The sequence below is a fragment of the Petaurus breviceps genome, unplaced genomic scaffold (genome assembly GCF_028583685.1).
Source record: "Petaurus breviceps papuanus isolate PSGF00001 unplaced genomic scaffold, PetGlider_PUasm1.0 151, whole genome shotgun sequence".
NCBI classification, from domain to species: Eukaryota; Metazoa; Chordata; class Mammalia; order Diprotodontia; family Petauridae; genus Petaurus; species Petaurus breviceps.
Genome location: NW_027185712.1, coordinates 35,579,267 through 35,606,710, shown reverse-complemented (window position 1 = coordinate 35,606,710; position 27,444 = coordinate 35,579,267). Strand labels below are relative to the sequence as shown.

Genomic DNA, 27,444 nt, shown 5'->3' with positions numbered 1-27,444 from the left:
GTAAAGAAAATTGCTGAGTGTGATCTGGTCATTTTCCCATTTAAAAATCAGAAATGCTCAAATGCATGTTTTCTAATGAAAACTTAATCAAATAGTCTTTATATTAAGCACCCACTTTGCTTTGTTGGCAGCTTAGCTGCTTTTAATTTTAAAATATGCCTAAAAGCCAATCTATCTAAAAGCCATTCAGATATTCACTTAAGGAAATGTGCCCTATGCAGTTTAGTCCTATTTGTGTGAAATTCACAACTTAGTTTGGTTCTATTCTGTATAAATATCAAACTGAAGGGTTTCTTCCTCCCACTCCTCCCCTCCCCCACCCCTTGGTACAGGAACTGTCTTTTATATAGAACACTCTCTACCCAAGCATGTTATCACCTTCTCTGAAATGTATAGTGATGAAAATAGCCTAGAGCATTGGGAGGATTAATGACTTACCCAGGGTTACACACCCAGTTTAAGTATGAGGCAGCCTTTGAATCCACATTTTCCTTACTTCAAGGCAAATTCTTTGTCCTAAAGGATTTAAATGTTTTTGATTCTAGGTAGTATTTTAAAACCTAATTGCTTTGGCCTATCCAGATAGAATTCAATGAGTTCATTTCCAATTTACACTTTAAATCTTTGAAGCATTGTTTTAACATTTGAATATCAATCTAATGATGCTTTAAGATTTTGTACAATTTCTAAAAAAAAGAAAAAACCCTTCTTATGAGTAATAATGATTTCTTCTATGCATTTCATATCATATCAGCATATTTGTATAAAGGTATATTACAGCCTTTTTGAAGTATTAAAAAAAATAAGATTCTAGGATTTAAATGCAAAAGCTTGTGTTTTTTTCTTTGCTGTATATTCAAGAAAATATTGCCAGAATCCAAAAAGGAGGCTAACTTGTTTTCTTTTCTCTTTGAATAGCTTACAATGGTGCTGATTAAAGAGAATGTGTAATCTCAGGACCATTTCTTAATCTTAAGAGTAAATCCGATTCCCTCAAACAAATGTTTTATACCTTGGATATTTCAGATAAGAAGACAAGGAGGCATACAGTTACTGGTGGACCTGTTGGACCATCGGATGACAGAAGTTCATCGTAGTGCCTGTGGAGCTTTGAGGAACTTGGTGTATGGGAAGGCTAATGATGATAACAAAATTGCCCTGAAAAACTGTGGGGGCATCCCAGCATTAGTACGGTTACTACGCAAGACTACTGATCTGGAGATCCGAGAACTGGTCACAGGTAATGTTATAGTGTTACATTTTAAAGACTGTAGCTTTTCTTATGTTCATCATATTTAGCAGATGTACCAATCAAATGATCTATTTAATAGAATGGTAGTAATTACACATACATAATTTGATAGTTTGAGACGATTTAGAATGCGTGAAAATGTACTTGTAGGAAAATTGTACTGAAGAAAATTTAATCTTTCTTTAAGAAGCCACCCTCTCTCTTTAAAATTTTGTAGTTTCGCATTGCTGTTATGAACATCATTTAAACAACATATGGGCAACGTTGAAAAAATAGCTGTTAGGATGTTTCAAAGACTAGAGTGCTGAATAACAGAGAGTTTACAATCCCTTGTGTGATCCCTTGAACAGAGTGCATGTTCATTCCAAAGATGAATATACATAATAGGGAATTGTTATGAAATACTCTGAGCTCAGTAGAATTTCTGTCCATGAAAAACAGTATCAGTAAGCTCATACACCACCACTGGCATGTTCCTTTCAAAGAATCCCCCTATCCTGGGCCGCATACTTGAATGTACCCATTAAGATTTTAGTTATTGTTGAATGTGTGGGGAGTTAAACTCTAATTTATTCTCTCATGCTAGGCCTACTAGTCTTCCCTTCAGGATTCTAGGACACCTTTGAGGTCTTCCATGCTCTCTTCACTATGGCCATTGGCTTGAGCCTCCAGTGGTTATGGTCTCCCACACACACCCAAAATTAGGGGCCAGTGACTTATGTGTGCTAGTGCCATTTAAACACTTAATATCAATTAGATTTTATAAGAAGATATTTACTTTGAATATATGGCAAGTTTAAAACATTTACCCTTTGGGCAGCTAGGTGGCTGCAGTGAGTAAGAGCGTGCAGGCTCCAGAGTTGGGAGGACCTGGGATCGGTTCTGGTCTCAGATACTTAACACCCACATAAAAAAACTGGCCACGTAACCTTGGGCAAGTTACTTACCCCCAATTGCTTTTTTAAAAAAAAAAAATTGCCCTCTATCTCAGAGGTATACGCTTACCTACATGGTATCTGGGGGGAATTAGACATTTGGTCTCATAGTATTGGCCCCCTAAGTTCATGTCCAAAGGAAGTAATGATGCTGAATGATTCCTTTTCTCATTTTTCGCATTTCCTCATTCTTCTTTTACTGCTGGACTGGATTCTTGAATGTCACACTCAAATATCAATCAGTTCTTGCTTCCTGGGGCATTAATCCTACACTGACTATAAACCCAGATTGTAGAATATGTAGATGTTGCCCTTTTGATCTTTCCATACTCACCCAAGTCAGTATCCACTCCCTTCATCTAGAACAGAAAAGAGCAAAGAAAAGGCCAAGAAATAAGACCTTCTTTCCAGAGGGCATGGCCTCAGAGGGAGAAAACCCAAGGTTTCTTCCCCTATATCATTAGACAAGACACCATAGGTGAAAAAGTCACCAAAAGAGCCTATGCCAAGTATGATGGGCCTGGCGGAATGCCTCTTCAGGCAACCAGAGAACCTCTTCTTGCCGCTAACCAGGTCCAGCTACAGAATGTCCACTCATGTGCAACTTCTCCAAGGCATTCTAAAATTTCATTTATCTCCTGAAAAGAACCATTGTCCCTATTGGAGGGATATCAATAGAGACATCCTGGGCATGTACCAGTGCTTATTAATATGTTCTGTCTCTATCACATGATGTGTCTTTAAAAGGCATCTTTAAATATTTTTGTCAAACCATTGCACTAATTTTCAACTTAACTAACATGTGAACTATCAGATACAGATCTTAGGGTTTTCCAAGATGTTGGTGACCTCCAGGCTGAACTTTTGCAATATATTTAGGAATACTTTGCAAATTTCCCTTAAAGATGGCTTAAAACAGAATACAATGGTTGATTTCTTTGAGAATAGTGATGTTCAGAGCATTCATACAAAGACTTTTAGCTCTTTACAACCCAACTTTTCTTCTGGATTTTGCTACCAGAGCTAAAAATCCTAAACTTCTAAACTTCAGGTCAGGTCCTTTTAGTCTAACTAAATTCAACAGATAGGAGCTCAATAATTTATCTACTTTGAAACTTTAAAAAGAAGATGAGTCATGCATGTACTTAAAAATCTTGCAAATATCCCAGAAATGTTTCATATGTTAGGAACATTTTAGAAATTTGGTAATGTTGGTCTGCTGATGATTTTGGAGCAAACAGAAACCTCTGGTGGTTCCTGAAACACTTCCTAAAAGAATTGGCATATGTCCTTTTAAGTTTGGAAACACTTCCTCAAATGATTAGTTTATGTCCTTATAAAGGGATGGGGGAGGGGTGGAAACCTTAAGGAGAATCGTGATGCTTGAGTAAATTAAGAATATCTAGTGCAATAGTCCAAATTAAATCCAAATGTTTCCCTCTTTTTTTCTCACTTCCCCCTTCGCCTTTTCTCTCAATCCCTCCCTTTTTTCTTCCTCATCAACTTCTTTCATTTTCTCCCTTCTTTCTTTCTTGCTTTCTTCATCCCTTAATACTTCTCTACCTTCTTCCTTTATCATTTATTACACACCTGCTATGTAGCACACTTCTAGGTATTAGAGAGAAGTATTAATTCAAAAATTTTGTTCAATAAACATTAACATACTACTAGGAGGGATATAAAATCAATAATTCAAATTGATAATGAAGTCAACAGGCATTTATTTATTAAGTTCTACTTTAGACTGAGTACTGTGCCAAGAGCAGAAAATACAAATAGAAAGAATGAAAGTCCTTGACTTCAAGAAGCTTCTATTCTAGTGCAAGAAGAAAACAAAAGGAAGCTGAAATTGGAGGGAAGGATAGTGAGAGGTTACCCATGAGAGGGCATAATAGAGACAATATGGGGAATAAAGAGTGGAGCCTGAAGAGGAATGAAGACATGGCTGGCCTGAACATTCTGGAAGGAACCAGGCAGTTAGAGGAAGGGACCTTACAGGTAGATGTTCTTCAGGTATGAAAAGTCCTAGGACAGAATGAACCATCTAAATGAGGACCATTTTCTAGCCTAGTAGAAAAAATCCAGAGAGTTAAATGACTAGCCTGGAGAGGAATGAAGATAAATATGGATAACAAATATTTACTATGTGCCTCTTATCTGCAAAGTTCTATATTCAGCACCAGGAATACAAATAATTACTAAATTCTAGTGTGAGTCCTTGAGAAGATTGCAGTGTAAGAGAGAGGGTGAGATGTGCAAAAGTAACTGTTAGGTGAGAAATTCAGAGGCTAGGATAAGACAGAATTCTGTGAGAAGTTTTAGGTGGGTGTTATTTTCAACTGGCAAAGCCAAAAGATGCTTTATAGAGGAGATTGGAGCTTGAAGGAAGAAAAAAAGGTTTTCACACATGACAAATTCCTTAGAGCATTGGTGGGAGGGGAAGAACATGGGGAGAGACCTCGCCATACAAGGCTAAGAATAGAGAGCCCACAACACCAACCCTCTGAAGTCACTGCTTGGGATGCTGCTTTCCAGGGGGATGGGGTAAAGGGGTCTCACCATTGTAACTAAAGATGGCCCACCCTATATATGGCTCTGTTGGTAACTAACTAGATATGAGGTATTGGCAATAATGAAAACTTGGCCCTACCTTTCTAGGGCTTACAATTGAGCAGGGAGATGTGTGCATATATAAATAATGCAATACTATTATGAGCTTAGGCATGCCTTAAGATACTGAAGGTTTTACATTTCATTTGACTTCTTAATTACCAGACCTTTTATAGGATAACTGTTAACCAGGATTAATTCCCTGCTGCTTGTCAAGGTGCTGCTGAGCTCAGTGGGGTTGTGATGAGGCATCCTGCTGACCAACAAAATAGGCCTTAATAAAATGAAAGTCATATTTGTTGAGCCCTTTCTAAAGCTATTTCCCAGCTTCAAGAATCACTCTGTAGGGCTTCTATATGCAAATAAAAAATATGTTTCAAGTGAACCTAAATACCTAGAGAGAGCATTATGAAGATATCTTTTATCATTTGATCAGTTTCAGGCCCTTTGCCGCCAGAAAAAAAAATATATTAAAAAAATGCCATAAAGCGGTAGATCAGTCTATTTTTATCTCCCTGTAATTGCAACCTTAAGACAGGCATTGTATTACCAGGAATCAAAGGTTAATTTTCTTTGGACTCTGTCCTCTTGCTTTTTGACACAGTCTCAGGTAACTTCAAAATGAAAATTTTAAAGGCCTCAGCAACATAAAAAGAATATCCAGGTTGTCCCAAAAGTCTGAGTGCATGTTAAAGCTTTGATTGCTTAAATAGCTTAAAAACTGAACTAAGACTTTTGGGATGCCCTTTATAAGAATATCAGTCTTTTTGTAATGGCCATGAATGATCATAGCCATGCCTGAAGTGTATTTTCTATATAAGTACATAATTCCTGAGGTAATAATTCTAACAGAACTAGAGAATTATCTTTATTTTTATATTTATAGGAAGGAGTGGATCAAAATATATCATGACTGATATGAATTCATTCAATTAGGAGAAATGTATGCAATCTTTGATTACAAGATTTCATACTGTGCCTTGGGGAGTGATAAGCATCAGTGTTTTCATCTTATGGAAATCCAGGTGCATAGTGCTTACATTGATTTATCAAAGTCATATATAAGATCACGATGCCATTTTTTAGAGCATTCACATTTGTGATTAAATACTTAGTAGCTTTTCCTAAGAAGCATCACTCTTTATAGATATTATCCCATTAATCTTCAAAGTTTTTTCAGTTAAATTACAGACTCCAAATGGACTCTGTCTATCACATCAAATTATAGCACTTGATCATTAGGGAGACAATGGAGTGTGGGGGAGATAGGGGTAGGGGTGGAATATACTGGATTTGGAATCAAAAGACCTGAGAATCCACAATCTGCTAGCTGTCTATAACCTTGGATAAGTCAGTTAACTTCTGTGGGCCTCAGTGTCCTTATTTGTAAAATGAGGTTAGATAACCTGTAGGTTCCTATGATCCTATAGCTTTTAAAACTTTGCCAATTAGTTCTTCTGGATTCTCACTATCTATCTTGTTCATTTAATCTGCCTAGGCAGTTTAAGTCTGCATTTCTGTTGTAATGCAGTTTGAGTGAGGTTCAGGATTCCAAGGTACAGTACAAGAAAGGGCAGAGTACAAATACAGAGAAGTAGGAAGTCAGCCAAGAGAAAGTAAAGCAAGCCAGCTTTATTGAAGGGAAATACTAACAGTCAGGGAGGATGGAAACAGATCAGGTTCCCTAGGATCCTGGATGGAATAAGGCACCAAAATCAGTAAAGTTGTAGGGCTCTTATCTGGGTCAAACAGATTTAGACATTAGAGAGATGGTGTTGGGAGCCTGGACTTGGTGCTAATATATTCTGGGGAGTTGGCAGCTGGGTGATATTCAATTTCCTTCCTACAGAAAAAGAAGTTTTTGACCATTATTTTGGGTCTTACTTTGGGATGGACCCTCTAAGAATTTGAATCTTCCCAGCATCTTCCATTAGCAAGGTGGGGAGTCTATTGAAGTCCTTACAATTCCCTACATAAGCCAAACCTACTTCCACTTTAATAAAATTAAGTTTAGCATTCTTCCTAGTATGAATTACCTTCCTGGTTTTCTCTACTAATCTATGGGTATCCCTTCAAACTTTGCCCAAGGTTTAATTCCTTAATTAGTCCGTTCCACTTCAATCCCATCAAACTTCAAGTACTTGAATAACCTAATACCTTCACCATATTTCCCATTTTTCCTCTCTCTCCAGTTATTTAGTGCTTAGGTGTATAAGACTGCATGACAGAATTAATTTTCTATATATTTAGTAATATGTGGCTCTTTTTTTTACTTGTTTTCATAATAAAAATCCATGTATAATAATTTCCTGGAAAATTGAAGGAAAGAGTGATTAATTAGGGTTTTGCTTTATCAATCAACCGATATTTATTGTGTCTTCTCTGTGCAAGGCACTGTGCTAAATGCCTTACAGCAGTAGTTTACTATCAGCAGTGATAATGAAGCACATAGTATGTGGTATATACTTATTGCATATTGTGACTATATTACCTGGAAAAGTAGCAGGAGTAAACGGCTGTAAGCTAAGAAATTGTCAAGCTATGTTGTATTTACTTGTATTTGGCCTCCTTCCCTGTTAGAGCATTAACTTAAGTTCAGGAAATTGAACCTTTAAAACTGTCTAGAGAGGGGCCGCTAGGTGGAACAGTGAGTGAGTCAAGCACCTACCCTGGAGTCAAGAGGACCTGAGATCAAATCTGGCCTCAGACACTTAATACTTACTAGCCGTGTGACCTTGGGCAAGTCACTTAACCTAACCTCAATTGCCCTACCTTCCCCCCTCCAAAAAGACCAAAAAGAAAACTTGTCTGGAGAGTCTAAAACAGATTTTTCAACTAGTAAGGACTCAATAAATTGTAGAGAATATAGAGTGCACTTAGCATTTTGCCCCAATTGCTTTCTTGCCTGAAAGACACCAACCTTTTTCGCAACTTGCTTTCACACTTGGATCTGTGAGCTCAATAATAAGGGTAAAACCAGATGCTATGATAAGATCCATCATATTTCTCAACACATGCAAAATACTAGTATGTTCAACAGATAAAGGAGGAGCAGTAGTAACTGTTTTATAACATGGCATTCCTCATTAATTTTTTTGTCTTAAATGTATTGAACATTTCTAACCCAGGATTTTTAAAAGAAATGTCTAATTTTAGTGCAAAAAAACAAAAATTTTAATTTAAACACAAGATACAGAATACTAATCAGAAGGTCCTAAAGGATTATGAAGACCACCAAATTCTAATGTAGGTTTAGGAGACTAAAGGAGGAAGCAATGACCCTTGAAAGTTTTAGATTACTTATTAAAAATTGCTTGCTAATTAAACAATTAAAAATGGGTGCCAGGTTTCAGCTTGCATTTGCAAACAAAAACATAGGCCTCCTTGTAACACAGATGGACAATTTACACTGTAAAATCTGTTTATAGCAGATTATGGTTAACCAAAGCCTAAGTGAGGCCACCAGTTAGGTAATTTTCTTCCTAGAACACAATTACTGTGAGAGGATGAACAGAATTTTACTTAAATCCAATTAAAACTATTGTATGCTTACATTTGCTTGAAATAGTCCCAAACAAATAAACATAAATTGCATTCACTATATGTTCTTTTATATACTTGCTAGGCTTCATTTCTGTTCTTTCAAAAGTCTTTAGATAATTTATTTAAATATGATTGTGGTATTTTGTCTTTAAAAAATAATATACAACAAAAACAATTATCAAAGAATAAAAACTGAACTATTAAATCTATTGTACAAGCTCAGATTTTAGAACTAAAAAAGACTTTAAAGGTCAAGTGCAACTCTCTCATTTTACAAATAAGGAAACTGAGGCCCATAGAGATTCAGTGACATGCTGAGGATGACTTATATAGTAAACATCCAAGGAAGAATTAGAACCCTGGTCTTTCTGAATGTAAGTCCATCGATGTATTCACTATACCGCATTTCATATGTTCAATAATATGCCTATTATTTCTGAAGCACTAGGCTGTGAGGTATAGAGACAGGAAAGGAAGTCTGACATGGATCACTGCCTTCAAGGTGATCACTAACAAGTCGAAGGATAAGGTGGTTTCATAAATAAAAATATGCTAGAAAATGAAGTGTGAAAGTGCCTGCAAGAGGCACAGTAGGAGTGCTGTGAGAGAGAAGAATCACTTCTGACTGGGAGAATTAAAGAATAAATCAATCACTGTATATTGATGAAGTTTCTACTGTGTGAAGCACCATGTTAAACACCAGAGATACAAATAGAATAAATTAAATAATCCCTTCAAATAAGGAGTTTATGTTCTAACAACAAGAAGAAAACAAGCATTTATGTTACACGTATACATATGTGTATGTTATATGTAAAAGCATGCACGTTATATATAAAAGTATGTTATACACAAAAGTATGTTATATAAAAGTACATATATACATGTGTATATAATATGTGTATGCACACATGTACATACATACATATATTGCATATTCCCATAAGTAGTCTTGACAGTTCCCAGAAACTCCATAGTACAGTTTCCTATGTGAAAACAATGGCTGCTTCTGCCACTTGTTTCCCTGGCCATAGTTACCAATAAGGAGAGAAAAGGCAGAGGACAGGAGAATACTGGAGAAATTTAACTGAATTGAAAAGGGACCTGGGTTAGTGCTGATGGAGAAAAGAGGAAGGAGTTAAATTCATATACGATTGAGAATATAAAGGAAACAGAGAAATTCCACACCTCAAAGTTTTAGTGTACTTTTTAGTACAATAGATGTTTCCTAAATGCTAGCTGACTGACTCTACATAGTCATTTATCGAAGCAGCTTGTGAGTATGTATGTATCTCTCCATATTCAATATTTCTTGATTCCCCTCTACTTTTCCTCCTTCCTTTTCTTTTCTTTTTTAAATTAAAAAACAATTTTTTTTGCCTCCTTTCTTTTCTGAGCACTCTACCATAACACTTAGTCGAAGTCTAATTTGAAGTGGGGGTGTGCTGTATAACTGTCCAAGGGCCTAGATTTGCTTTAGTACCTAGTGGATCCTCTTCTTTCCTACTATTATCCTACTCAGGAGTTTTTCTAGTCAGGAATTTTCCTCTGCTCAGAAGCCAAAGCCACATCAATTTTTTTCTTCTTACCACTACAGATATCAGATTTAGGTATCTTCCACCAAAAGATTTAGTGTTATATTGTATGTTATATTCATCTTATTTGACTTTCTTCAGGGAACAAATGAATTCAAAAATTTATTGCTTTGTTTAAAGCCAAGACTCTACATTCACAGTATGTAGAGCTGTTGAACCCACAGCCATCCTCAATTATCAGGGATTCACTGATATTAATGCTCTTATATTTTAATACTACAAAGGATTCCTGATCTCAGGTACATGGGTACTCCCTCCAGTGATGCAGATTGAACCCCATCTCACAATCCTGTAAAATTCTTGTTCATGTCCTCTTAAAAATCAACCATAGGGGATATACTTAACATAGCGGGGGCCTTTCTTACAATTGCATGCATTTTCCATCTTTTACCTATTTTTTGTTCTTTCAGTTTTCTCTTTAAATAGCCATGGGATGACTTTGTATAGTTGGATCATTCAATAAACTTTATTTAAACTTTCTTTCCCCTCCAGTGTCTTTGTTCATGCCATGAGGTGATGGTATTCATAATTTTCCATCATTCATCCCTCTCCATAAGATTTTACAAATGAGCCGATATTCCAAACTGGTATTGCTCTTAGTTGTCATTTCTATCAATGGGCAAGGAGATCAAGTGTTTGAGGGCTGAAGGATTTTCTTTGATCTTACTCTCTTCGTTATTATATTGGTTAAGGTCTCATCATCATTTTTAAATGAATTGTTAAAATCAATATCAATATTCATACCTGTTTCCCACTTTTGGTGTCAACACCTTGTTTTAAATAGTTCAGTTTGGAAAAAAAAATTAGTTTAGTTTGGAATTTTTAATTATATACTGTGTATTTCTGTCATTTTTATTCTTCTAGTTTTATATTAATTTTAATCTCTACTTTAACAATTCCTGTTCTGACTGTACCCAAACACTTGATTTGGGAGCAACTCCCACATTAGTAATGAGCTATTTTATATCTACTAAAACATAATTAATTAAAGTTTTTGTTAGATTGATTTTTCCAGCAATTTTTTCAAATGTAAAGTATTTATGATATATCCTCCTAATGTTTCTACAAGTCTTTGACCTCTTTTCTTTCATATTCCTGAACCATATTTTAGTACATATTTCAGTTTACCCCCATGCCCACATTCACAGTGAAATCCTCAGTATCAAAATATATATCAAGTTAATTTGGATAGGCTTATCAGTTTCTTTGTAGAATTCCTCTACTTCCTCAATCTCTGAAGCAGATGATAATGTAAAAACAATTATATTCATGGGCAGTTTGGGGTTTGGAATTTTTTGTTTTTGTTTTTGCGAATACTAATCATGAGCTCTGCTATACAATACTTTCCATTAAATTATTTTCTTCTCCAAGGAAAACCTGTAAGTCATCCTTGCATTTAGTTTCAATTTACTTTTGTCTCCTTGTCTCAAAAATGTTAAGATTGACATGATTCACTTTCTCCATTATGTCTACTTGTTGCTCATTGGACAAGGATCTTACATTTAGAGAACCACCAGCTAAATTAATGTTTGAAGATGGTCTGCAAATTGTGTGATTCTTCACATCTTCTGACCCCTTCTAACTCACTTTGCCTCTGCAAAAGCCACAGAGGATAACATGAGATGGAGGACCATTTTGTGTTTTTCTGTCTTTTCTGGGTTGTCATGCTCAAAGAATTCATCACTGAGTGACCAATCTCCTGGTTGAGTCTGTTTTTAATTATGATGTTCATCAGAAAGACAATGAAAATTTTTATTTTATATACCATTTGATTTATTTTGTTATGAAAGCTTAGCATGTCCTAAATGACTTTATTTGTTTTTAGAACTCTGTTGTGAACTATTTGATTTTTCACTGGTTGTTGCTTTACTCTTTATCGATATAGATACTACTGTATACAATATACTCCATACTCTATACAATATAGAGCTCCTACTGGCTCTCTTTTTCTTTAATGGTGGTGATTCTGATTTGTGTCTTTTTAGTACAAGAAAAGGAAGTGTGACATAATGAATTGAGAACTGGAGTGAGAGTTAGGAAGACCCTGGTTTGAACCCTTGTCCTGCTTTTGACATACATTGGCTATGTGATCAGGAGCAAGTCCCTTGTGCTCTTGGTACCCCTAGATAGTCATCTAACACAATAAGTTATCAATTGCCTCCTAATATGCAGTTTCTGTTACAAAGAATTCCTTGAATTATTGAAATCACAAGTCTAGACCATCTCCTAATTCATACAATATGGCATCAGCTACAAAGAATAGATTGTTCAGTCAGTTTATAAACAGGCTAACAAATTAATCTGCCTAAAGAACATGTCTGACCATGTCACCGCTCCTATTCAATAAATTCCAGTGTGAGGATGAAATATAAAATCCTCTCTTTGGCATTCAAAGCCCTTCATAACCTAGACCCCTTCTACCTTTCTAATTCCCTTACACCGTTCTTCTCACCACACACTCTGTAATCCACTGACACTGGCCTCCTTTCTGTTCCTTCCAAACTAAACTCCATCTCCTTACTATGTACATCTTCACTGACTATCTTTCATCCATTGAATATTCTTCCTTCACATTTCCATCTACTGGCTTCCCTCTCTTCTTCAAGTCCCAGCAAAAATCTCAATTTCTACAAGAAGCCTTTCTCAGTCCCTCTTAATTCTAGTTCCTTCCTTCTATTGATTTTCTCCAACTTATCCTATTTCACAGGATAGATACATAGTTGTTTGCATATTGTTTTTCACACATTAGACTGTAAACTCCTTGAAAGCAGAACCTTTTTATCTTTCTTTGTATTTTTTTTTGCTTTTTTGGGGGGAGGGCAATTGGGGTTGTGACTTGCCCAAAGTAACATGGCTAGTAAGTTTCTTTGTATTCTTAATAATAATCTTAGTACCCAGAAAATAGTAGACTCTACTTGTTGATTAGACTTGACATAGCATCTTATTCATATAAAGAAATTTAATTAAATGCAATTTATTATTTGTGCATTAGAATTCTCAGAGATTAGGATTCTCATGCCCTAATCCTCTCATTAATCACAAAAAAAAAGTCAAGGACAATGTTACTTTGATTAAACATATCCGGGTACATATTGAATGATTTCATCAAGTTAGAAGACCAATTGCAAGCAAAATGAAAGAATTCTGCCCATAATATAAATTAATCCCTAGCATTGCTCTAGTGTGCTATACTCAAATAACACATAAGAGTTGAATTTAACATATGTTTAAAGAAATTTGAAATACTTAAATCAAGACAAAGAAGTTCATATTTCTTCCTCTATCTTCCTACCCATTCCATTGAAAAGAATACTGTAGGAGTTTGACTATCCCATGGCCACACTTCTCATGATTCTATTTCCCATTTTGTAAATGAAGAATAGGAATGTTTCTTGTTAGCTTTTAGTTTTGTCTTGGTCTACCACTGATTGGTTGGTGGTCAATAATGACCAATAAGTGAAACAGGAACATTAGTAACTTTAAATAAATCAAAATTCAAGTTATACTGATAAATATAAACACAGAAGAGTATTGCCTTTTTGGTATTCAGGGACTGAAATATATTGTATAATACATTTTCACTTATTAGAGCTGACAATGCATAACTGATTTGTGGCTCCACTTTGCCACTCAAGGGTTACAAGTTAATTAAAAACACTTATCCATAATTATATTTTAGATTTTGCTCTATTTGCTCTACAGTTATCACATGAAAAATTTTATTAACTATTGTTCACAAATACAACATGGGAATCCCCACTGACTTCTAGAGGAAAGAAGGGAATTAAAGAACTCCTATTAATGTGCTCACAGCTGCTTCTCTTTCTAACAGCTGTTTCTGTGTGTTATTTCCCTTTCAAAAAAAAGAAATGTTTTAAACTATCTACCTGTCTTTATGGATTTTTCTTCCCAAAGACAAAATTCAACCTGATTAAAATCATAGAATCATGATTTAGATGCAGATTTGGAGATCATCTAGTCTACCTTCATTTTTTTTTTAATTAAGAAACTGAGGTCCAGAGAAGCTAGATAACTTATTCTGGGTCATATAGGCAATGAATTAAAGAGTTGGAATTTAAAGTCAGACTTTTTTTTTTCTTAAGTCCAGATCTTTTTCTGATACATCAGGATCTAGAAGAATAATTTGCTCTGGAAATACTAAACTGTTTCATTTAGCAGTTACCTCTTTCAATCATTTTTATCTTAAATAATGGATGCTGTATTTGAAATTCTGGCAACATGAAGGCGTCTCTAAATAGGATGATTCTATAATTTTAATCAGGTTGGATTTTGTCTTTGGGAATAACTCCATAAAGACAGGCATATAGTATAAATATTTCTTTTTTTATTTCAAATAATGGACAGCTGCTCGCAGCTCCCACAGACCAGGTATAATTTCTGTAGTCTCTCAATAGCCCATATGTCCACATATGGTTTCCTTGCTAATAGCAGAATTTGGTCTGATCTTTTCCTAGTCTCCCTTAGATTCTATACAAATAGGACAGATTTTATTTAAAAGCCACATAAAGAACAAAGAAGGGATGAGTATCTTAACATGGTTAGTTAGGGAATGTTTATTTCCTATAATTCTCCCTTTTATAACTCCCTATATAAATGGCTCCTCTTCTTCCATAACTCTGTGTGGCAGCAGCTTCTTCCCTCCTCCCACATCTCCAACTCCCCATTAGTCTAAGTCTTCCATCTGGGGACAGTTCCTCCTCTCCTATATCAAAGATAGTTATGAGCTAAAGAATCTGAATATGCTTGGCCTTTCATGTCATTTTTCAAGAGACCTCCTAGTAATAGTTTGTTGGTTAATAGGAAGTAAAAATGTGTATTTAAAACAGCGTTGGGATCAGGAAATGAACATGGATCATTTGGCATTTTAAAACAGTTTATCAATTTAATAATGTTCCTCAAAAATACTCTGGCTATTAGCTTAGTTATCAGAGTGTGTAAACACAGATGTGAAGTTTTATTATCATGTATCAGCTTCATATTGAGCATGACTAACTATTTATAACTTGAATCTAATGACAATGTGATTGAACAAAAAAGAAGCATTACATGATTCTAAAATAGGAGTGATCTTGGGAGCAAGGGCCAATTCCACCAAATGAATTACATAAACAGTGAGTGATACCTTCCTAATGGGTGCAGATGACTCAGGAGCATTAGCTGTCTATTCAAAGGCCTATCATATCCATTGGAGAGAGGCTGCAGGTCCCCTTTCAATATCAAGGTAGCTCTAATAAGAATTCCACTAGAACCATAAATATGATACCATCATACTAGCTAAAGAAATAGCTATTGTGATATAGATCATTCTTTAAGAATCATTATAGTTATAGAATATCAGAGTTGGAAAGAATCTCAGAGGTAATCTATCCCAAACCCAAACTAAGGATTCTCTGTAATTTCCAAGGTAGCCCATGTGATAGCTCCAATTCTTATGAAGTTTTTCTATACATTAAATCTAAGCCTGTTACTGCACAATTTCTACCCATTGATCTTACTTTTGTTTTCTGGGACCAAGAAGAGCAAATTGGATCTATCTTCCTTATGAAAAGTCTTTAGATGCTTGATACTTGTAACTATGAAAGCAACACACACCCTACTGTATTCATTTCTTTGGGTTAAAAAAACTAAGCTCTTTTAGTTGAGTTTTCCCATTTTTGTTGTCCTCCTCTATATTGTCTCCATTTTATCACTGTCTCTCCTAGAATGTAGCATCCAAAAATTCATGCATTGGACGTTTTTCATTGTTTAATTATTTCAGTTGTATCTGACTCTTGACCTCATTTGGGGTTTTCTTGTTAAAGATACTGAAGTGATTTGCCATTTCCTTTTTCAGCTCATTTTACACATGAGTAAACTGAGGCAAACAGGGTGAAGTGACTTGCCCAGGATCACACAGTTAGTAAGAGTCTGAGACCAGATTTGAACTTGGGAAGATGAGTCTTCCTGACTCCAGACCCAGCACTTTATCCACTGCACCACTTAGCTGCCCTGCATTAGACATTAGGTCCCTCCATGTAACCCTAAAAATATATTAATATTGTTGAATGTGATAGCTCATTGCTCATTCTCTTTGAGAATGCAATTAACTAAAACAATTAGTGGGCATCTAGGTAGTGCAATATATAGAGTATTACCTCAGATACTTATTAGCTATGTGACCCTGAGCAAGTCATTTAATCCTGTCTGATTCAGTTTCAAATGTTTCAGTGCCTCATTTCTTTTCAGCTCTTTTTAGTCCAGAGGTAATTCATTTTTGTAGAGAACATGGAAGCAAAATAAGAATTGACCCAAAGAAACTCTATTTGGCCTATACAATTGGTAGTATTGTCCATGTACTGTCTTCTCACCTGCCTTCTCCTTTTCTCTGCTTTCCCTGGGGTCCCTGAGAACCAGTCCTTGCCAGCCTAATCTTTTCCACCTATGCCTTTGATTTTATCTCTGGGAATCTGTTCCAGCAATCACCAGTTCCCTCTCATCTTATTGGCAATTTCAATCAATAACCATTTACTAATGAGTTTATTAACCATTTACATTTCTAGGCACTGTGACTCTCAGGGTCCCCTTCTTCATGAGCCAAAAAATAGGCTTGTTTAACCAAATCTAAGAGGGAAAAAAAACACTAAAACAACCCTTCTCTTAGTCCTAAAGCCTCAGACTGTAATCTTATCTCTCTCCTTCCTTTTCTTGTTAATTTTTAGGAAAATGTAGTTTTTTAGTAAGAGTAGTTTATTGGCATTGCTCACACTTCCTCACTACCCACCCACTCTCCTCAAAACTATGCAAGCTAGTTTCTAGCTCTTCTATTCTGTTCAAATGTCTTTCCTTAAACTTCTCTCAGGCTTCATGCTCCATGACCTTATAACATTCAACAGTGTTGAAAATCCTTTCCTCTTATTTACTTTCCCTTCTCTTGGTTTCTGTAGCACTATTCATACTCGGTCCTTCTGGCTTCTTCTCAATATCTGCTGCTGGTTCATCATCAGAAGTGTGTGTATCCTCCACGGCTATGCATTCCTCCCTTTTCTCTTTTCTCTACACTCTCTCCTTTGTGAATCTCATCACACAGCTTCAATTAACACTTCCATGCAAATGACACTTAGATCTGTATCTCCAACCTTGCTTCTTCAAAGGGTTTGAGTAACCCCTTTCAATGATCTACCTAAAAGTCCTACTAGCAGCACCCCCTAACTATGTTCAAAGCTGAATTCTCAAAAATAATCCTTCTCCCAATTTTACTTGGGGCAGCTAAGTGGCACCAAAGGACATAGAGTGTTGGACCTGGAGTCAGGAAGACTCCTTTCCCTGAGTTCAAATTCAGCCTCAGACTCTGACTAGCAGTGTGACCCTGGACAACTCATTTAACCCCATTTGTCTCAGTTTTTTCATCTGTAAAATGAACTGGAAAAGGAAATGGCAAAGCAGACCAGTATCTTTGCCAAGAAAACCCTAAATGAGGTCAGAAAGACTCTGATGCGACTCAGAACAGTAAAATTTGTCATTTGAGCTAATATCATCAGTGCTCTCCTAGTCATGCAGGCTCAAAAAGTTGGCATAATTCTTAATTCTTCTCTATTCTTTGCCCCCCAGTTCTAATCAGTTGCCAAGTTTTGTCAAATGTACCTCAGTTGTACCTGTATATCTCCAATATATGTATGCTCACTTCTCCCAATTCAACAACCATAATTCAGGCCATCATCACCTCTCACTTGGACTATGATAATACCTTCCTAATTATCTCATTGCCTTTAGTCTCTACCTTCTTTCCTCCACTCTTTTTATCACTATTAAAGTAGTCTTTATATTCACAGATATGACTGTGTTGCTACCCTTCTCAGAAATCTTCCCCATAGTTTGTCATTGAAAACTCTTTGTAATCTGACTCCAACATATCTTTAAAGTTTCATTTCAAAAACTCCCTTTTGTACTTTCTACACACAAGCTAAACTGGACTACTCAGCATTCCCAATCTCATCTCATTCTGCCTTCTCTATGCTCTATGTTTTTGCTCCCACTTTGCCCTCCATCAGGAGCACTCAACCTGACATTCCAAGAATTCTTCTCCTTTAGGGCCCAGCTCAGGTGCCACCTTGTGTATGATACCTTCTCCAATTCCCCATCGGGAGGATATCTATCACATCTCCTGAATTAATTTTTGTGTGTGTGATATTGTTAGTTATTTATGTGTTTAGTTCTTCCATCTCAGAATAAAGTCCCTGAGTTTAGGAATCTATTGTTTTCCTCCTTACCATTGTCTAACCTAATACCTTGTTCATACGTAGGGATAGAGAATTGAACTTTTGATTATACTGGTATGGATAAAGAAACTCCCTGTATTTGTAGACTTGGAAGGCTTAATAGAACACTGAGGAGTTAGTAACTTGCCCAGGATTCCACAATAAGCTACTTCACAAATGTTTCTTGAATCATTTTTTGTTCTCTTGTAAGAGTGAGTTTAGTTTCAGACTGATTTTGATGATACCCATTCACTGTTTCTTGTTTGAAGTATCCTTATTTGGGGCACTCAGCATATTAATTGCCCATTTTCAAGATTGTTTCATCAGAGTAAGACAGGAAGTGTGTCTTCTGTAAGTGTTCAGTGCTATACTATTCTATTGTTCTTGGCCTACAAAATCATTCCTAACTCAGTATCCTACATTGGGAGGGATGGATGGAGCATCAAACGTATCTGCTTGTCCTTTTTGGTTCCTGGGTTCCTGACTTGCAATTATCTTTAGGTTGTACTCCACCTAAGATATACCAAATTCCTCTAATAGGAAGAAATCAATCTGTTAATAGATATGTATATATATATGTATATATATATATATATAAATTATCTGGGAGCCTTGAATGCATAAGTGAATGACCTATAAGTATTTATTAGGCATTTAATATGACAAAGGTTTTATTAAGTGCTGTGAATACAAATTTTTGAAATATCAAGATTGTCCTTGCCCTCAAGGAACTTACATTCTAATAGATGAAGACAACACATATTGGGGAGTCGTGGCCAAGATTGGGTATTTTATTCTGGGAAGTCACTAGGCAGGGAAGTCACCAGGTGGGGGCAGTTGGTCAAATTATATTCCCTATTAAGAAGCAAGGTAGCAATGACTTAAATATATTACTCATAGCAAGAGATAGCCTAGATGGGGAGATCAGGTGGATAGTAAGTAGGTGGACTAGGGGGAATACCTGAGTATCTTAAGTCTTCCTGGGCATGGTTTCTGAGGATCTAGAGTAGTGCTTGAAATATACTTCTGGGGGGATGTTGAAACACTTTCAGGTAATCCATAAGATCAAAATTATTTTCATAATAATGTTAAAATATTTAATTTTCTAATATGGTAAATGTTGAGAGACATAATTCACATGAACAAAAATTGATGGGGGGGTCTTCAATTATTTTTGAGAGTATAAAAAGGTCCTAAGGAAAAAGAAGTTTAAGAACTTCTGCTTTAAAGGAATCAATGACAGGGCAGATGACACTTCACTGATCATCTAGTCTAATTTATAACTGAATAAGTGGATTTGGAGACAGTAAATGTAAGTTCAAATACCAGCACTAACATTTATGAGCTGATTGACCCTGGGCCAGTCATTTAACTTCTGTCAGCCTCAGTTTCTTCATCTGTAAAATAGAGATGACAAATACCTCTCTTACTCCAATCTTTCAAAATCATTCATAGGCAAGGGTGCTCTCTTCAACAGTGGTGTGGATTAGAAAACAGAGATGATAACAGCACCTCTTTCTCAGGACTGCTGTGAGACTTAAATGAGACACTATCTGTAAAGCATTTTGGAAAACTTGAAGTGCTATATAAATGCTAACTATAATAAATGTCATTAGTATAGCCTGTTGACATCTTTATAAATTCATAGTCTATTATCCATTATATTTAATATTCTTACCCATTTTTTATCTTCTATGAATTTGATAACATTTCTATTATGTGCTCATTTAAGTCACTGAGCCCTTTAGAAATCCACTGAAGAGCTTTCTCTAGGTAGACTTCAGTCCATTAATCCACCCTCTTGGGTTAGGTTGTTAGGCAGCTACAAATCTTCCTAACTGTACTATCATTCAGTTACCATTTCTCCTTATATAAAAAGATAGTCTATCAAATGCCTTGCAAATTCTACCAAATACATGATACTATACCCATATCTGTTGTTATATATTCTAAGTATTTCCTGAGAAATTACTGTCAAAGCCACTGGTTAACTGAATGAATGAATAAAATATTTTAAAGCACTTACTATTTGCTAGACATTGTACCAAAGGCTGGAGAGAGAAAAACAACAATGACATTCCTTGCTTACAAGGAGTTTACACATTATAATGGTGAAAGATAATACATTTTGGAGAGTGGTGGCCAAAGGGAGGGCTTTGGATTGGGAAGTCAGAAACACTGGTCTGTAGTATTCAGGTATCAATTCTTATATAATGTGTAAACTATAAATATATCAAGCTTGAAAACTTGAATTTGTTAAAAGAACAGTTTTATTGCTGTTCAGTCATTTTTCAGTCATGTCTGACTCTTTGTGACCCCATCTGGAGTTTTCTTGGCAAAGATATTGGAATCGTTTGTCATTTCATTCAATAAATTATTTACAGATGAGGAAACTGAGGCAAACAGGTTGAAGTGATTTGCCCAAGGTCACGCAGCTAGTAAATGTCTGAGACCAGATTTGAACTCAGGAAGATGAGGCTTCCTGATTCCAAGCCTGCCACTCTATCCTCTGTGCTACCTAAGCTGCCCTGAGAATACTTTGACAGTATCTTAATATTTTCGTATATTTTTGAACAACAATTCCCCCAACCATTTTTGTTCTACATTTTCTGATTTTAAGATAGTTCTTGTTAGAGAAGAGAGGAATAAAAAGAGGATTGAGGAGTTCTGTTTTCTCTCTCACCTGTTCCACTTCAAGAAGGAATATGTTCAAATCTCATGTTTTCTGATAAAACTCTCTTGACTATCTTACTTCTTGGTTAAAGGATTTCCAGGGTTTAAAGGAGCATGGTCTCATGGTCAAGTCTTCTTGCTTTAAGGAGGCTTCTCTTCTTCCTAGCTGAATGATTGCTAATTGTTTATTCCTGGGCAGATTAGCAGAGGATAACTGGGGCCTAGAAAGTAATAAACAAAGTGGCTTCTGACCTCAAGGCTCCATGTCAAACAGATGGCTTGGCATTACACTTTGCCTAGAGTTTCTAGGATAAGCTGTCCACTTGAAATCAAGGAGGATAGGACGGCTAGGTGGCACAGTGAGTAAACCCCCCCACCCCCACCCCCACCCCACCCCCAGTCAGGAGGACCCGAGTTGGTTCTGGCCTCAGATACTTAACACCTCCACAAAAAAAAAAAAACAAATCGAAAAAAAATTAACCATGTAGCCTTGGGCAATTTACTTAACCCCAATTGCCCTCCAAAAGGCAAAAAAAAAAAAAAAGGAAGAAATCAAGGAGGATATTCCCTATCCTTCCTCACTCTTCTCTTGCTCAAAATGTGTCTTTAGAATCTCTTATTGTTCTTAGAAAGAGATAGCTTGGAATAGAGCACAGAGAGTTGGCATTGGAAGAAGAAAATGGGTTCAGGTCCTACCCCAGATGTACTAGTTCTATGACCATAGACAAGTCACTTAAGATAACAGTACCCTGGGCCCTAAAACACTCCTGAGTGCTGCCAAATCAGATTACATAAGAAAACAATTAAACATAGATAATATCATGTTTTAATAATAAACCAGTATGTGGCCAGCAAGGATACTTATTTTTGGATTAGTGGCCCCTATTTGTACTTGTTTGACATCACTGACCTAGGCAACTGTAAAAAATAATATATAGGTGAATTGGAAGTTCTGCATCAAGGAAGGAAGTGCCTTCACTGCTCATTCCTTACTCTGAGAAAATCAGATAGAAAGAAAAATGTTCTTAGTATTTTTTTTAAACTTCAGGTCAATATGAACTTTATTCTTCCTGAAATAAATGTTTTGCCATTACATCCTATGTTACTGTTCCCTTTCTTTTTTTTTTTGTATGTCCTTTGAAAATCTGAGCTCACTGAAGAGTTTCCTATGTAGCCACACTGATCTCTAAAGGTTCCCCTTCCTTTCTTCCTTATGAGAATTATTTGCTATTTTATTGTCAGAGTTGTTTTTTAGAAACTTGAATTAGTTTATGCCATTATTTTTCATAACCTTTAGAAATTTAAAATCTATAAATGTTTGACTGTCAAAAATTTTCTTCCATTGCTATTATAAATTATATAATAGTATGATCAAGTATTCCACAAGATTACTATCACTTTCTACTTCACTTCTTTTAATGATCAGAATTAAATCCAAAGTAGCAGCTTCTTATTGTTTCTACTAACCTTTCAAAGATGAAATTGTCAGACACAGAAGTCAAGAATTTATCAGATAATGTGCTTTTAGCATAATGAGTTTTCTAGCAAATGTTGATAATTTATATGCATCAGTACTATTACATCTCTGCTCATTTTGTGATTCATATTGGGAATGCATTGTCCATATTCTTTAACTGGCATGACAATTTAAAAAGTAGCATGTTTTATTTTTTTTAATGTATTTATTTATGAATATTTTCAACTTTCATTTCCACAAGATTTTGAGTTCCAAATTTTCTCCTCATCTCTCCCCTCCTCCCCATCCCAAGCAGCATGTTTTAGTAATAAAAAGGACACTTGAATTAGTCAAAAGATCAATATTTGAGTCCTGGAACTATCCCTTACCAGCTGTGTGACTAAACAAGTCATACTCTCTGTCACAATTTCCTCACCGTAAAAGGAGAATAGTAATGTGCAGCAATACTTGCAGTTTCCTCCATACATTTATTGTGAGGAAGACACTTTATAAATTGTAAAGTGTTATATGTGTAATTTAGTAGAAAGAGCTCTGTAGTTGGAGGGCACGGGTTCAAATGTGACCAGTAACATTTACTACCTAAGTGACCTTAGGCAACTTATTCAGTTTCCTCATCTATAAAGTAAGAGAGTTGTACCAGGTGGCCCCTACAGTCCCTTCTAGTGCTGTCACCATGATTTGGTGCTAGCTTCTGGAATACTGTAGGGAATCACCAACCATCACTACAGCCCTTTCCTTCATTGTGAGAGTAATACCTTTCCTATAACCAGCTGATAGCTGTAAATCTTCCAACTCTGTCTTTGGAGCATGGCAAATGTCCAAAATATTATCAACCAAGGTCCTATCTGAAGACCTATAGATCTCTATTAAGATATATATCTTCCTGGAATTTCTGCTACTGCCTGACCTCTTCTTGTAGATCTCTTGTTTGTAAGTCAGAAAAAGTTTACTTTCTTCTTTGTGGGGACTCTATCTATTCAGATATTATCTTTTTCATCATCTGGGTATGCTTCCCCTAACCAATTTATTAAAACAGGTTTCCATCTCCTTTGGCCTGCTCAGAATCTGTTCCTTAATTGTATTCTTTTCTTGGTTGGGCACCCCTCCCCTCCCTTTCTGGTGTAGAAACCCTTTATCTTGCCTAATAAGCCAGAATATAGTGTGGCATTCCTCTGGCCTCTTACCTCCTCAAGCAGGAAGATGAGCTCTCATTTATTGTACTTAGTTGATGAGTGCTTTGGGCAGGAAGACAAATAGCACAAATCCTGCAAGTCACTGGAACCATCCCCTCCTTGATTTCAAGTGGAACTCCAGGCTTATCCTAGAAACTCTAGGCAAATTGTAATGTCAAGCCATCTGTTTGACATGGAGCCTCCAGGTCCGAAGCCACCTTGTTTATTACTTTGCAGGCCCTTGTTATCCTCTGATAATTTGCCAAGGAATAAACAATTACCAGTCATTCAGCTAAGAAGGAGAGAAGTCTCCTGAAGCAAGGATACTCTTGACCATGAGTCCTTTAAAGGCTGGAAAGTCGAGAGAGAGAGAAAGAGAGAGAGAGAGAGAGAGAGAGAGAGAGAGAGAGAGAGAGAGAGAGATTTGAACAGGACCTTAAAGTATTAGCAGGAACTAAATAACTAAATAAACACTGAGAAGGGCAATCACCATTTCTTTCCTAATTACTGTCCTATGCCACCATCTTAATTACAAAGAGTAGAAACTTATCTGCTATAAAAAATAATAATCACATTTAAATAGAATGGTGCACTATTTGACATTTAAATAAGGTTTACAGACTTTGTCCATGTATTCCATAAAAGATTCACTCAACATTCTTGGACCTTTCTCTGGTTCTCATAATAGAAATCTTATTCTGACAAGAACACAGGAGGTAATAAGCATTTATTAAATAGCTACTGCAGATTAGGAAACTGAGGCAGAGGTGAAGTGACTTGCCCAACTAGGAAACATTTGAGGCCACATTTGAACTCAGTTCTTCCTGACTGTAGGCCCACTGCACCACTTAACTGCCTTGATAGTGATGAAGGGTTGTGCTAGCAGAGTGCAAACTTTGGCATCCCTGCACTACAGGAAGCTTTTCTAGTATGGCCCCAGTGACAGTATATTTGCTGAGGAGAGATTAGCTGAATAGAGAGAGGCTGATTCCCAGCAAGTAGCCAGTAGGTGATGACTTATTGCACCCTGGCTTCATGATACAAGGACAGTTAAATGGTCTAGGGATAAAGACTGAACTTGGAATTTCATTGTCATAGAGCACTTATAGGTAAAGAAACTCTACTAGTGAAAATCAGTACCTTTTCTGTAACTTAAAGACTTTTAGAGAGTTGTTTAGAGCAGTGGTGCCAAATAGAGTAGAAATATAGGGCCACTAATCCATACATCAGACCTGCAATCATTGCCTTGGGTCCCATGACAGATGCCTAAAATCCTTTGGCAGGCCACAAGTGGCCCACGGGCAGTATGTTGTGCAGGCCTGCTATATATTAAGGATCCCTGTAGGCATCATGTGAACATAGTTCTACAATGTAATGGTATCTATGTTTTATTGAGGCATTTAGATGGCAGTGGATGAAAGCCAGGATTGGCATCAATCCAGCCTCCCTCACACTCTCACTAGCTATTTGACTCTGCTCAATTCTCTTAATCTCTATTTGCTTCAGTTTCCTTATTTGTAAAATGGGCATAATAATAGCACCTACCTCCCAGGTTTGTTGCGAGTATCAGATGAGATAATATTTTCAAGTGATTAGCACAGTACCTGGCACATAGTAAATGCTATATAAATTTTGGCTATTATGATTATATATTTATTTTGTACACTTTAATCTGGTCCTGCCTTGAACCTATTGTTTGACACCTCTGGTGTAGATCACTGAGAGTCTGACTGGCCCCCACAGTCAATATGAGTCAGGCATTGAACTTGAACTCAGGCCTTCAGGGCTTTGAAGCCAGATGTCTATTCACTGACTACCCCTTCTCTGCTAAAAGGAGAGCAAAACAAAATATTTTCCAGCTTTGATGAAAGAAACATTAAGTAGGAAAGAAATAAATTGAAACTAGTGAAAGAACACATTATCAAACAAAAGGAAAATGAGTAAATCATGCAAATGGACATGTATAGTAAGGTTAATGTTCCCCACAGAGACTCTGCAATGTCTCTGTTTCTATGCAGTTTTCATTATCTTTAAAGTACATGTATGTACATCACATATTACATGTTTTACAAAAATGTTCTGTTCTTGAGAATTTAGTACTTAATAATGCTTTAATTATACTATACAATCAATAGTTCTGTTTTTCTCTTTTTAGCCACTGGTGAGAAATTGTTGACTTCATATATATGAATGTTATAAATTCCATTTGAAATAGACCAGAAACAGGAGTTCCAAAGCTTTGGCTTTATTGCTCAATAAAGTCCCCCTTTCAGCTCTTTAGGATAGAATATAGTCCTCTTTGCATAATATCTCAGTGCTACTCAACAGATAAATGGATTACATGTGTTCAGCATTTTCAACAGTACCTCGGAAAGTCATTTTTATCAATTGTGTAATTTTACCTCAAGGAGTAATGCCGTATGTCACATAGCATTTAAGTAAGCAAGATTGTCACTTTTCCTAAATTGTTTTCTGAAAATCCTATTATGTTTTGCATTCCAATCATATTACCCTGTTCTCCATTATGCATGCCTTACCACTTTCAGGTTATATAGTTCCCACTCTGATTCAGGAATTGTAGAAAATAAGTGACTTTATCCCCCGATGAAATTTGTTCTACTATCACAAAATGTGTTCCATAATATTCAAGTATATATTCACCTTCAGTTGTCCTCACTCAACCAAAGGATAGTCCTAAAACAGATGCTTTTAAAAGAACAATTAATTATCTTTTACTTTTGCATTTATGCCAACCCAGTCAGATGCTAAGTCCTGTCGATTCTACTTTTGCAATATTCATTCATTTCCCCCTTTCCGTTTCTACTTCATCCACCCTAGTTCACACCTATATCCACTCTTCCCCGGTCTATTATAGAAGTGTTCTATTTGCTCTTTTGACCCACAGTCTCTCTCCTCTTATCTCTCCCTCCAAAACGGAAAGAAAGCATCAGCACTTAGGAGGATCAGGATAGGGCTGTTGAAGGTGGTACTTAAACTGACTCTTGAAGAAAGCTAAGGATTCAAAAAGTTAGAAATGAAGAGAATCCAATTCAGGCATGAAGGGACAACCTATACAGACACAGATATGGAAGGTGGAATATTTGGATGGGAAACAGGAAGTGGGGTTAATTTGCCTAGGTTATTCAATGCACGAAAGGGAATAATATGCAATAAACCTGGAGGCATAGGCTAGAGATGGATTATAAAGGGATTTAAATGCCAGAATAAAAATTTTGTATTTGATCTTAGAGGTATTGGGGAAGTACTAGGTTTTCATGAGCTTGGGCATGACAGGATCAGACCTATGAATATCACTTTGCCAGCTGTATGGAGGATGTGTTAGAGAGGGAAGAGACTTAAGGCAAAGAAACCAATTGGGAGGCTATTATGATATTCCCTATAAGAACTGGTGAGGAGCTAAATGAAGGTGATGGCTCTGTGAGTGGAGATAAAGGGATATATGGAAGATATATCTGGATGGTAGAATGGACAAGACTTGGTAACTGATTAAGAATTAGGGGAGAGGGGTGGCTAGGTAGCACAGTGAATAGAGCACCAGCTCTAGAGTCAAGAGGACCTGAGTTTAAATCCAGGCTCAGATACTTAACACTTACTAGCAATGTAACCTTGGGCAAGTCACTTAACCCCAATTGCTCTGCCCTCCAAAAATTTAAAAAAAAAAAAAAAAAAAAAGAGGGGAGACTGAGGGAAGGAGAGAAAAATCTCTTATCTTTTTTGTTGTTGCTAAAAATGTTTTTCAAATTATAGTTGTGAGAGTGTTCTGATCTTGTTCTTGCCTACATTTTTTATGGTGTAAACTTTTATGTTCAGATTACATATTAATTTTGAATTGTTATAGTATGTGGTGTAAAATATTGGTCTAAACCTAATTTCTGCCAAACAACTTTCTAGCTTTCTTAGCAGCTTTCACA

General features: G+C 36.2%; 1 protein-coding gene across 6 annotated transcripts in view; it reads left to right on the top strand.

Annotated features, from left to right (window-relative positions):
• CTNND2 (catenin delta 2) overlaps positions 1-27,444 on the top strand; it is a 1,206,354-nt gene that overhangs the window by 917,934 nt on the left and 260,976 nt on the right. For all 6 annotated transcript variants that reach the window (XM_069077188.1, XM_069077207.1, XM_069077216.1 and 3 more), the window contains one exon: positions 1,027-1,240. In XM_069077188.1, the coding sequence (XP_068933289.1) occupies positions 1,027-1,240 (214 nt within the window). The remainder of the gene's footprint in view (positions 1-1,026; positions 1,241-27,444) is intronic.